The following is a 12115-nucleotide window of genomic DNA, read 5'->3' as shown; positions in this document are numbered from 1 at the left end:
GACACCCCGCAGAGGGAGGATCGGCTGCCCGTGGAAGAGATACTGGCATAAAACAATGACCGAACGGCCATACCAGCTTCCTACACTACCCGAGGCTCGAGAATTGGGGGGCGCATCACTTCTCACTTCCTTCGATGGTCAAGCATAACATCCAACAGGTGGGTGCTGGATATAGTGGCGAGGGGACATACTCTACAGTTCGTTCAGAGATCACCAAACATCCCTCAGTCAGGCCCACAGCCTCCACAATTAAAACAACTCCTCAGGGAAGTGGATGTGATGCTGCGCAAAGTGGCAAAATAACTGGTCCCTACTCCTCACAGGAACAAGGGGTTCTATTCACACTTCTTTCTGGTAAAGAAACCTTAAGGAGACTGACGCCCCATTCTGGACTTAAGATCATTGAACAAGTTCCTGAAGAGGCAGTCGTTCAGGATGGTAACGTTGTAGGACATCTTGCGCCTCGTAAATCCCAGAGATCACAGGTCATCCCTAGACCTCCAGGATGCGTATTTCCACATCCCAATACATTGAAACCATTGCAAATTCCTCAGGTTCAAGGTGGCTGGTATGCATCTACAGTTTTGTGTCCTTCCCTTCGGTTTGAAATCAGACCCCAGAATTTTTCCAAAGCTGCTCGCTCCAGTGTCAGCGCACCTACGCCACTTGGGCATGCAGGTGTTTCCTTATCTCGATGACTGGCTCATCAAGGCATCCTCAAGAGCTCAGGTGGTACGCCACACAACCGCCTGCCTCCAGTTGTTCGAAGATCTCGGACTTACCATCAATTACCAAAAGTCACACGCTCACCCCACACAGAAATTGAGTTTCTTGGGAGCAGTACTGGACACCACTGTCTGCAGCAAGGCATACCCGTCTCAGGAAAGAAAACAAAAGCTAAACACCTTGGCCCGCAGTCTCTCGACAAAAAAGTGCATTTCAGTTTGCACGTATAAGTCATTACTGGGAATGATATCGTCATGCATTCCGCTGATCCCAGATTGCAGACTACATATGTGACCCCTACAGAAGCAATTGGACGCTCAGTGGCTTCAGGTACAGGGCTCTTTCGAGGACAAAATTCTCATCACATCGGCAATGCGGACCGCCATGTCTTGGTGGGCGACACCGGCCAACTTGACCAGCGGTCTCACGTTTCTTTATCAGGTGCCCTGCTACATAGTGACAACGGATGCCTCCCTCGAAGTTTGGGGTGCCCACCTTCAAGATCTACAGATCAGCAGGTCCTGGACTCGAAAATACAAACAACTGCACATAAACCAGCTGGAGCTCAAGGTGATAGATTTGGCTATAAAGGCCTTTTTACCAAGGCTTCAAAACTCGAATGTTTTGATCAGGACGAACAATACTACGAGCATGTTTTATCTAAACAAGCAGGGTGGCACAAGGTCTCTACAGCTCTCGCAACAAGCTCAGAACATCTGGAAATGGGCCATAGCAAACAACATTTCTCTGAGGGTGGAGCAAGTACCAGGACAGACCAACATTCTGGCGGATACCCTGAGCAGGACGATTATCCCGTACCACGAGTGGGAACTAGACCAGGAAGTTCTCGAATAACTCTTCCGGTTATTGGACAGACCAAATCTCGATCTGTTTGTCACATTCGAGAACAAGAAATGCCCTTATTATGCAAGCTGGCTTCCCCAAAAAGGGTTGTGGGGGAATGCGTTTTCGATGAGATGGTCAGGAGTCTATGCCTACGCCTTTCCTCCGATCCCAATAATACCAAGAGTCATCAGCAAGATGTAGACAGAAGGATGTCGCCTTCTACTAATAGCACTCAGGTGGCCCAGGCAGGTGTGGTTCACGGAACTCCTCATGTTCTCGGAACAGCCACATGTGCTACTCAGACGGAAGCCGTCATCTCTGCACTTGTCGGCCTGGCTCCTGAATTCAATGAATACACTTTAGACATCTCATCGGAATGTAGGGCAATTCTAGCCAGGGCGGAACCACCAATAAGACCTACAGGCTGAAATGGAAGCGTTTTTATGTGTGGTGTGCAGCGGAAGGAATCCATCCTATCTCTTCTCTTCCGGAACAAGAACTTCCGTATTTGTTGCACTTGGCAAAGTCTGGTCTCTCGTATTCCTCCATCCGAGTGCACGTGGCAGCAATTTCAAGGTACCGCCGATCTCAAAACACTGCCTCGTTATATTCTACAAGGATTGTGAAGCAATTCCTTAGGGGTCTGTTTTGAGCTTTTCCACCGGTGTGGAAACCTCCGCCGTTATGGTCCCTAAACGTAGTGCTGGGGCAACTCATGAAACCCCCTTTTGAGCCAATCCACAAGGCGGAACTGAAATTAATCTCATGGAAAACTGCGTTGTTACTGGCTTTTACTTCGGCTAAGAGAGTAAGTAACATACAGGCCTTAACCATCAAAGAGCCTTTTCTTCAGTTCACCACTACTGGCGTAATTCTTAGGACGAATCTTAAGTATATTCCGAAAGTGCCCTCAAGTTTCCATTTGAATGAGCCGGTCATCTTGAAAAGCTTTTTTCCTAACCCGCAGACGATAGCAGAAAAGGCGTTGCATTTGCTGGATATTAAGAGATGTTTGAAGTTTTACCTTAAAAAAACACGGAACATACGCAAATCAGACCAGTTATTTGTGGCCTTTGGAGATGCGAGGAAGGGCTTCCCAGTGTCCAAACAGACTATTGCCAGGTGGATCGGCCTACCGATCCAATTCTGTCATGCTCAGGCTGGTAAATTGCTCCACAGCAAAGTGAGAGCCCACTCTACAAGGGCGGTAGCCACGTCTGCAGCACTCTTCGCGGGAGTGCCCTTGCAGCATATTTGTAGAGAGGCCGCAAGGTCCAGCCAACATACTTTCACAAGACACTACTGTCTCGAAGAGAAGAATAACGTGGACACAGCGGTGGGGCAAGGATTGCTGAGGCGTTTATTCCGTTAAGGTGAGCCTCTCTGGTCATCCTGCCATCCATAAAAAAGGTATGTGCATTACGTTTCCTTAATCAGGTCAAGATTAACTTTGCTACTTTCAATGATTATAGTGGTTATTATTATGGTAGCTAGCTTGATACTTATCGTGATGCTGATGATGATCGTTATTGTGCCTATTGTTATCTTCAGGTGAGAATTGGTATATGGCTATAGAATAATGACTAGGAGTAGGATAACTCTTATTATTATTATTATTATTATTATTATTGTGCTTGTTATGAGAATACAGCTGGTACTAATACTGGAGAAGAAAATTAGTTACTTACCTGTAACTGTGGTTCTCCAGTATTGGTATCTTTCATAGATTCACATGCGATCCACCCTCCTCCCCTCAGAGGCTTCCTTATAGATGAACTTTCTGCTTCACACTTGTACTATACAATCTGAGGGAAAGAAGCCTCTGATGGGAGTATTCTAGAGGGTGTAGACAACTGATCGGCTGTGGCTCAGGTTTGGTTCCTTTTTATAAAAGAACATGGATAGGCTAAAAAGTGCCTATTTGGGCCATTAGGGCCTAGTGTGTAACACTTACTGCTATATGTATTTCAAGTTACCGTGAGGCTCCCACCTCGATGACAGGCATGATTCAAGCATGTGAATCTATGAAAGATACCAATACTGGAGAACCACAGTTACAGGTAAGTAAGTGTAGGAAAGTACCATCTTGCCTGGCATGTTACCCACATTTTTACTTGTGTGTCAGTTTGTTTTTGCCTGTCATACTGGGATCCTGCTAGCCAGGATCCCAGTGCTCATAGTTTGTGGCCTGAATGTATTCCCTGTGTGGTGCCTAACTGTTTCACTGAGGCTCTGCTAACCAGAACCTCAGTGCTTATGCTCTCTCTGTCTTTAAAATTGTCACTGCAGGCTAGTGACCTTTTTTACCAATTCTGATTGGCACACTGGAACACCCTTATAATTCCCTAGTATATGGTACCTAGGTACCCAGGGCATTGGGGTTCCAGGAGATCCCTATGGGCTGCAGCATTTCTTTTGCCACCCATAGGGATCTCAGACAATTCTTACACAGGACTGCCACTGCAGCCTGAGTGAAATAACGTCCACGTTATTTCACAGCCATTTTACACTGCACTTAAGTAATTTATAAGTCACCTGTAGGAAGTTGGCTCTGTATGTACTATTTCAAAGTAAGAAATAGCATGCACAGAGTCCAAGGGTTCCCCTTAGAGGTAAAATAGTGGCAAAAAGAGATAATTCTAATGCTCTATTTTGTGGTAGTGTGGTCGAGCAGTAGGCTTATCAGAGGGTAGTGTTAAGCATTTGTTGTACACACACAGGCAATAAATGAGGAACACACACACTAAAAGACAATTCCAGGCCAATAGGTTTTATATAGAAAAATATATTTTCTTAGTTTATTTTAAGAACCACAGGTTCACGATTTACAAACAATACTTTAAATGAAAGGTATTTCACTTAGGAACTTCAGGAACTTTGAATTAGCAAAATAGCATATACAGTTTTCACACAAATGGCAATAAGCTATTTTAAAACTGGACACTGCAATTTTCAACAGTTCCTGGGGGAGGTAAGTGTTTGTTAGTTTCGCAGGTAAGTAAACCACCTACAGGGTTCAAAGTTGGGTCCAAGGTAGCCCACCGTTGGGGGTACAGGGCAATCCCAAAGTTACCACACCAGCAGCTCATGGCCGGTCAGGTGCAGAGGTCAAAGTGGTGCCCAAAACGCATAGGCTTCAATGGAGAAGGGGGTGCCCCGGTTCCAGTCTGCCAGCAGGTAAGTACCCACGTCTTCGGAGGGCAGACCAGGGGAGTTTTGTAGGCCACCGGGGGGGACACAAGTCAGCACAGAAAGTACACCCTCAGCGGCACGGGGGCGGCTGGGTGCAGTGTGCAAACAGGCGTCGGGTTTGCAATGTAGTTCAATGGGAGACCTAGGGGTCTCTTCAGCGATGCAGGCAGGAAAGGGGGGGGGGGCTCCTCTGGGTAGCCACCACCTGGGCAAGGGAGAGGGCCACCTGGGTGTTGCTCCTGCACTGGAGGTCAGATCCTTCAGGTCCTGGGGGCTGAGGATGCAGTGCCCTTACCAGGCGTCGGGTTCTTAGAAGCAGGCAGTCGCGGTCAGGGGAAGCCTCTGGATTCCCTCTGCAGGCATCGCTGTGGGGGCTCAGGGGGGTCAACTCTGGCTACTCACGGGCTCACAGTCGCCGGGGAGTCCTCCCTGTAGCGTTGGTTCACCACAAGTCGAGCCGGGGGCGTCGGGTGGAGAGTGCAAAGTCACACGCTTCCAGCTGGAAACGTGTGTTCTTTCAAAGTTGCTTCTTTGTTGCAAAGATGCTTCTTTCTTGGAGCAGAGCCGCTGTCCTCTGGAGTTCTTGGTCCTTTTAGATGCAGGGTAGTCCTCTGAGGCTTCAGAGGTCGCTGGACCCTGTGGAACGCGTCGCTGGAGCAGTTCTTTTGAAGTGGGGAGACATGCCGGTAGAGCTGGGGCCAAAGTAGTTGGTGTCTCTGTCTTCTCTGCAGGTTTTTCAGCTCAGCAGTCCTTCTTCGTCTTAGGTTGCAGGAATCTAGTTTCCTAGGTTCTGGGGAGCCCCTAAATACTGAATTTAGGGGTGTGTTTAGGTCTGGGAGGGCAGTAGCCAATGGCTACTGTCCTTGAGGGTGGCTACACCCTCTTTGTGCCTCCTCCCTGAGGGGAGGGGGGCACATCCCTATTCCTATTGGGGGAATCCTCCAAAATCAAGATGGAGGATTTCTAAAGGCAGGGGTCACCTCAGCTCAGGACACCTTAGGGGCTGTCCTGACTGGTGGGTGACTCCTCCTTGTTTTTCTCATTATCTCCTCTGGACTTACTGCCAAAAGTGGGGCTGTGTCCAGGGGGCGGGCATCTCCACAAGCTGGAGTGCCCTGTGGCATTGTAACACGAAGCCTGAGCCGTTGAGGCTCACTGCTAGGTGTTACGGTGCCTGCAGGGGGGAGGTGTGAAGCACTTCCACCCAGAGCAGGCTTTTGTTTCTGTCCTCAGAGAGCACAAAGGCCCTCACCACGTGGGGTCAGAAACTCATCTCTCAGCAGCAGGCTGGCACAGACCAGTCAGTCCTGCACTGAACAATTGGGTAAAATACAGGGGACATCTCTAAGATGCCCTCTGTGTGCATTTTTTTAATAAATCCAACACTGGCATCAGTGTGGGTTTATTATTCTGAGAAGTTTGATACCTAACTTCCCAGTATTCAGTGTAGCCATTATGGAGCTGTGGAGTTCGTTTTTGACAGACTCCCAGACCATATACTCTTATGGCTACCCTGCACTTAAGGTTTTGCTTAGACACTGTAGGGGCATAGTGCTCATGCACCTATGCCCTCACCTGTGGTATAGTGCACCCTGCCTTAGGGCTGTAAGGCCTGCTAGAGGGGTGACTTACCTATGCCACAGGCAGTGTGAGGTTGGCATGGCACCCTGAGGGGAGTGCCATGTCGACTTAGTCATTTTCTCCCCACCAGCACACACAAGCTGGCAAGCAGTGTGTCTGTGCTGAGTGAGGGGTCCCTAGGGTGGCATAAGACATGCTGCAGCCCTTAGAGACCTTCCCTGGCATCAGGGCCCTTGGTACCAGGGGTACCAGTTACAAGGGACTTACCTGGGTGCCAGGGTTGTGCCAATTGTGGAGACAATGGAACATTTTGGGTAAAAGAACACTGGTGCTGGGGCCTGCTTAGCAGGGTCCCAGCACACTTCTCAGTCAAGTCAGCATCAGTATCAGGCCAAAAGTGGGGGGGTAATTGCAACAGGAAGCCATTTCCTTACATCACCTATATGTCTAACCCTCACCTAGTGAAGGTTAGGTGCAAAGTTACTAAGTGTGAGGGCACCCTGGCACTAGCCAAGGTGCCCCCACATAGTTCAGGGTAATTTGCCCAGACTTTGTGAGTGCGAGGACACCATTACACGTGTGCACTACATATAGGTCAATACCTATATGTAGCTTCACAATGGTATCTCCGAATATGGCCATGTAACAAGTCTAAGATCATGGAATTGTCCCCCCATGCCAAATCTGGGATTGGGGTGCCAATCCCATGCATCCCGGGGCTCCAGCCTGGACCCCGGGTACTGCCAAACTAGCGATCTGGGGTTTTCACTGCAGCTACTGCTGCTGCCAACACAGACAGGTTTCTGCCCTCATGGGGTCTGGGCAGCCAAGTCCCAGGAAGGCAGAACAAAGTATTTCCTCTGAGAGAGGGTGTTACACCCTCTCCCTTTGGAAATAGGTGTTAAGTGCCTGAGAGGAGAAGCCTCTCCTGGCCTCTGGTAATGCTTTGCCTCCTTGCATAAACCAGTCTTCACCGGTTCAGGGATCCCCCAGCCCCTGCTCTGGTGTGAAGCTGTACAAAGGAAAGTGGAGTGACCACTCCCCTGTCCATCACCACCCCAGGGGTGGTGCCCAAAGCTCCTCCAGTGCGTCCCAGACCTCTGCCATCTTGAATGTAGAGGTGCGAGGGCACAATGGAGGCCTCTGAGTGGCCAGTGCCAGCAGGTGACGTCAGAGACCCCTCCTGATAGGTGCTTACCGGGTTAGGTGGCAAATCCTCCTCTGAGGGCTATTTAGGGTCTCTCCTGTGGGTTTCTTGTCCGATAACGAATGCAAGAGCTCACCAGAGTTCCTCTGCATCTCCCTCTTTGACTTCTGCCAAGGATCGACCGCTGACTGCTCCAGGACGCCTGCAAAACCGCAGCAAAGTAGCAAGAAGACTACCAGCAACATTGTAGTGCCTAATCCTGCCGGCTTTCTCAACTGTTTCCTGGTGGTGCATGCTCTGAGGGCTGTCTGCCTTCACCCTGCACTGGAAGCCAAGAAGAAATCTCCTGTGGGTCAACAGAATCTTCCACCTGCTAACACAGGCACCAAATTTCTGCATCACCGGTCCTCTGGGTCCCCTCTCATCTCGACGAGCGTGGTCCCTGGAACACAGGAGCTGGATCCAAGTGACCCCGACAGTCCAGTGGTCCAGCTGTCCAAATTTGGTGGAGGTAAGTCGTTGTCTCCCCACGCCAAACAGTAATCCTGTGTACTGGGTGAACTGCAGCTGCTAGGGCTTCTGTGCACTTTTGCAAGGAATCCTTTGTGCACAGAATAGCCCAGGTCCCCAGCACTCCGTCCTGCATTGCTCAACTCGCTGAGTTGACCACCGGCTTCGTGGGACCCTCCTTTGTAGTGTTGAGACGACCGTTGTGCTCAGTTCTCTTGAACCTGTGTTTAAGTGCTTCTGCGGGTGCTGCCTGCTTCAGCGTGGGCTCTCTGTACTGCTGGGCTCCCCCTCTGTCTCCTCCTCCAAGGGGCGACCTCCTGGTCCTTCCTGGGCCCGGGCAGCACCTATTTTCTTAAACTAAGACCTTTGCAGCTAGCAAGGCTTGTTTGCGGTCTTTCTGTGTGGAAACAACTCTGCATCCTCCAGCACGCCGTGGGACATCTTCTCTGCAAAGGAGAAGTTCCTGGCATCTTCCATTGTTGCAGAATCTTCAGCTTCTTCCACCCAGAGGCAGCCATTTTGCACCTTCATCCGGGGATTAGTGGGCTCCTCCCCCCCCCCCGGACATTTTCGTGACTCTTGGACTTGGTCCCCTTCCTTTGCAGGTTCTCAGGTCCAGGAATCCGTCTTCAGTGCTTTGCAGTCAGTTGTGGTCTTTGCAGAATCTCCTATCACGACTTTAGTGTGTTTCTGGGGAAGTAGCGACCCTCTACAAACTACACTAGGCCTGGGGTCCCTAAGTGGTTTACATTCCACTTTCTTAGTATATGGTTTGAGTTGCCCCTAGGCCTATTGCATCCTACAGGTTTTGCACTACTTTTCTGTTTACTTACCTGAGTTTGGTTTGTGTGTATATTTTGGGTATTTTACTTACCCCCTAAGGGAGTATATCCTCTGAGATATTTTTGGCACATTGTCACTAAAATAAAGTACCTTTATTTTTAGTAACTATGAGTATTGTGATTCTTATGATATAGTGCTATATGATATAAGTGGTATAGTAAGAGCTTTGCATGTCTCCTAGTTCAGCCTAAGCTGCTCTGCTATAGCTACGTCTATCAGCCTAAGCTGCTAGAACACTACTAATCTACTAATAAGGGATAACTAGACCTGGCAGAAGGTGTAAGTACCATCAGGTACCCACTATAAGCCAGGCCAGCCTTCTACAGTAACTCATTTTCTTATTGTTTATTACGACATAGAAGAAGCTTGCTACGCAAACCAAGAATACACACAGTAACTCTTACAAAGTGAACCTTACCTAAGGTAGGGTCTGTGCTGCTTCCTCCATCTTCTGAAACACAAGGTTTCACTGAATCCAACTCAAACTCTTCATCCACCCTCAAAATGTTGTCAGACGTGATAACTGAATCACCTGTTAAAAAAACACAAGTAGTGTCATGGATATTGATGCAACAAAATTTTAGAGGCAGAGGATTTTAAATCATGTGTCATTTGCATTTCAAAAAGATGTGATGCCTTTAATCAAAATTATTTCACAGAAAGTAAAGTCACATGATCGGTGATCATTAGATACTGATGAGACTAGGAAAGGTTGCAAAAGAGGAGACACTCTAATATGGATCTCTTCCATTATCCAAAACAGTGCAGACCTGATAATAATCCCATGGTTTACCTCAGCTTGTCACACTCTGCACTGCGCTATCCCACAAAATTCAATCATCTCCCTGCCCTGCTCATCCTCTACATCATGGCCTTACCCAACCAGATCAGATTATTCAATCTCACATGTTACAGTTATGCAGAGGTCACAGAGGTTATCCCAAAGCTGGAAAACACGACTGACCTGAAATAGAAATATCTAAACGAGATGAGAACCTTCTTGCCATTGATGGAATGAATGATGACCAACCATTGTATACTCAATTCCATGAAAACTGAGATCATGACCTGTAGATGACGGAACAACTACCAATCTACACCAACAACAGTGAGGGAAGTAAAAAAACACATTGAAGCTATTTTGGACTCATAACTAATCTTGACCCTACTGGTTGATGAAACAATGAGGAGAATTTTCTCCACAATGCGAATGGAAAGACTAATCTTCTCTCCCCTGGTTTATCATCAAAAGCTACAGGTCATTCTCACCCTTTTACGATTGTACATTTTTTACACTAATTGCTGACTGATTCATATTACAACTATAGGATCCCAAACTCTGCACCTAGACTGCTATTACTACTAAAATCAAGGGCATACATGACACCAGTACTTCGAGCACAACAGTACCTATTGATAGTCAGATGCCCGGCCATTAAGGCAGAGCCAATCAAAGGAAAGGTTTGCGATAATCACAAGAGAAACTCCACCAATATTGCTAGAACAGTACACTACGCTTAAGACTGGTACCACGATTCATCCTTCCTTTGTATAAGGAATAGCATTTTCAGTAGAGATAGAAAATCTAGAGAAACTCCCTACCAGCCAGGATCAGAAACATACAGTGCCATCTGAAAGTTGTTAGAGAATGGAAACATAGCTCTCGCCAAAATGAAGATCTATAACAAATGGGTCTGCTGACAAACAAAATTCATGACCAGAACAGAACACCCTTCACAAGACTGCCTGAAGGTCACAGGAGCACCACAACTGGGCTCTATCATGGCCAGCTGCAATCGGTACAGTCAGTTTGACAGTGTTCCCCAACCGGCCCAGCAATCCCAAAACTGGGCTCGACCATGGTTGATGTTAATCAGTGCTGGCTCGGTGACAGTTGTACCTGATCGGCAGTCCTGATAAGAGACTGATGGCCAAATATCATAGAAATTATAACTGGACTTCACCACAGCCAAATGCAATCAGTGCATGATGGATGACAGTTATACCCCCTTCTGGACTGTTGGCTTACAAGACTAAATCTAACTTAGGACACAATAATATGACCAGAAAACCACTAAGTATCCACCACTAAAGCACCTAAAACGCCAGCCTACAGCTTCAGATGATCCTTATATGATAGCCTGTTGTGATGAGAGGTGATGGATGTGGATGTGATGGTGATGAGGAAAAGAGTTTCTGCCACTGACCCTAGACTCCTCTGCACTGCTGTAGTGTCAGAAGGTGACAGGGTGGACCATTAAAACATAAACATAGCACTGAAAAGTTCCAAGCATGCTAAATTTGGAAAGATGCCCACACTGTGGTCCAGTTCCAGACAGGAGGCAAGAAGACTATGGTGGGTCAGAGGTAAAAACAGAGATTTACAGTGCGCAAGGAAGAAAAGGTTGACAAGCCAGTGTTAAAGATAATAAAGTATAAGCCGAAAGAGGCCTTTTGTGCCACTGTAGCAGTTCTGTTCATCCTATCTGCTACTTTACTGTTTCGCAATCATAAACAGTAGAGGTCAGTAAGACTTTGGTACCTGGAAACCTGTGCGTAAACCTCAGCTTCCATCTTGATCAATTACACAAATCATTAACTCTGTTGTCTCCACTTTCCCATCTTCCAAATATTAGAAACACCTACAGGCCATTCACCTCTCAGTATGCTCTATCCAAGAAAAGCATGCACTCTATGTCCCCTTTGCACAGATGGCAGCGAATTTAAATAATTTCTGGTCTTCTATATTGGACACAATATCATAGCAATCAACGTGTCAGAGTTATCCTCCCATAAAGGAATCCAGATTAAAATGTTCACTGGAGAGCATCATACCACATGGATACTGCTGCACGATACAAAATGTAACATGTCAATTCCCTACTTAATTGTAAAATGAGTGTCTTGAGAGCTACGAACTGTTAATTGCTTGGGACATTCCTCGTGAGAAAGGGTGTTCTTCAAAAAATATTTTCTACAACAGAGGGCTAGGTATTTTATAAAAACTAATATGATATGTGGTGGTAGAAAAACGTAGGACAGGAGCAAATAATTCTTCTGTTGCTGACAAAAAATAGCATTTTCTGACATTTCGGTGTCTACGCTCTCAAAAAACATTGTTGCAGTTGGGAATAATGGCTGCCCATGGAGAGGGAAGAAAGCCACATCTTATACTTAGTAGAATGTCCTAAACATTTGGTGTGGTTTGCCACACCACTCCTTTCAAATGTGCTCACATCTGCACATCAGCTGCAACACAAGCTCCTTAGC

The 12115-nt window shown here is 47.3% G+C and overlaps 1 protein-coding gene across 4 annotated transcripts in view; it reads right to left on the bottom strand.

The window, feature by feature from the left end:
* LOC138292722 (zinc finger protein 135-like) overlaps nt 1–12115 on the bottom strand; it is a 178858-nt gene that overhangs the window by 104300 nt on the left and 62443 nt on the right. For all 4 annotated transcript variants that reach the window (XM_069231456.1, XM_069231454.1, XM_069231457.1 and 1 more), the window contains one exon: nt 9264–9377. In XM_069231456.1, coding sequence (XP_069087557.1) covers nt 9264–9377 — 114 coding nt within the window. The remainder of the gene's footprint in view (nt 1–9263; nt 9378–12115) is intronic.

Source organism: Pleurodeles waltl, chromosome 4_2 (assembly GCF_031143425.1).
Source record: "Pleurodeles waltl isolate 20211129_DDA chromosome 4_2, aPleWal1.hap1.20221129, whole genome shotgun sequence".
NCBI classification, from domain to species: Eukaryota; Metazoa; Chordata; class Amphibia; order Caudata; family Salamandridae; genus Pleurodeles; species Pleurodeles waltl.
The sequence above is the reverse complement of the archived record's forward strand: the minus strand, read 5'-3'. Positions and strand labels throughout refer to the sequence as shown.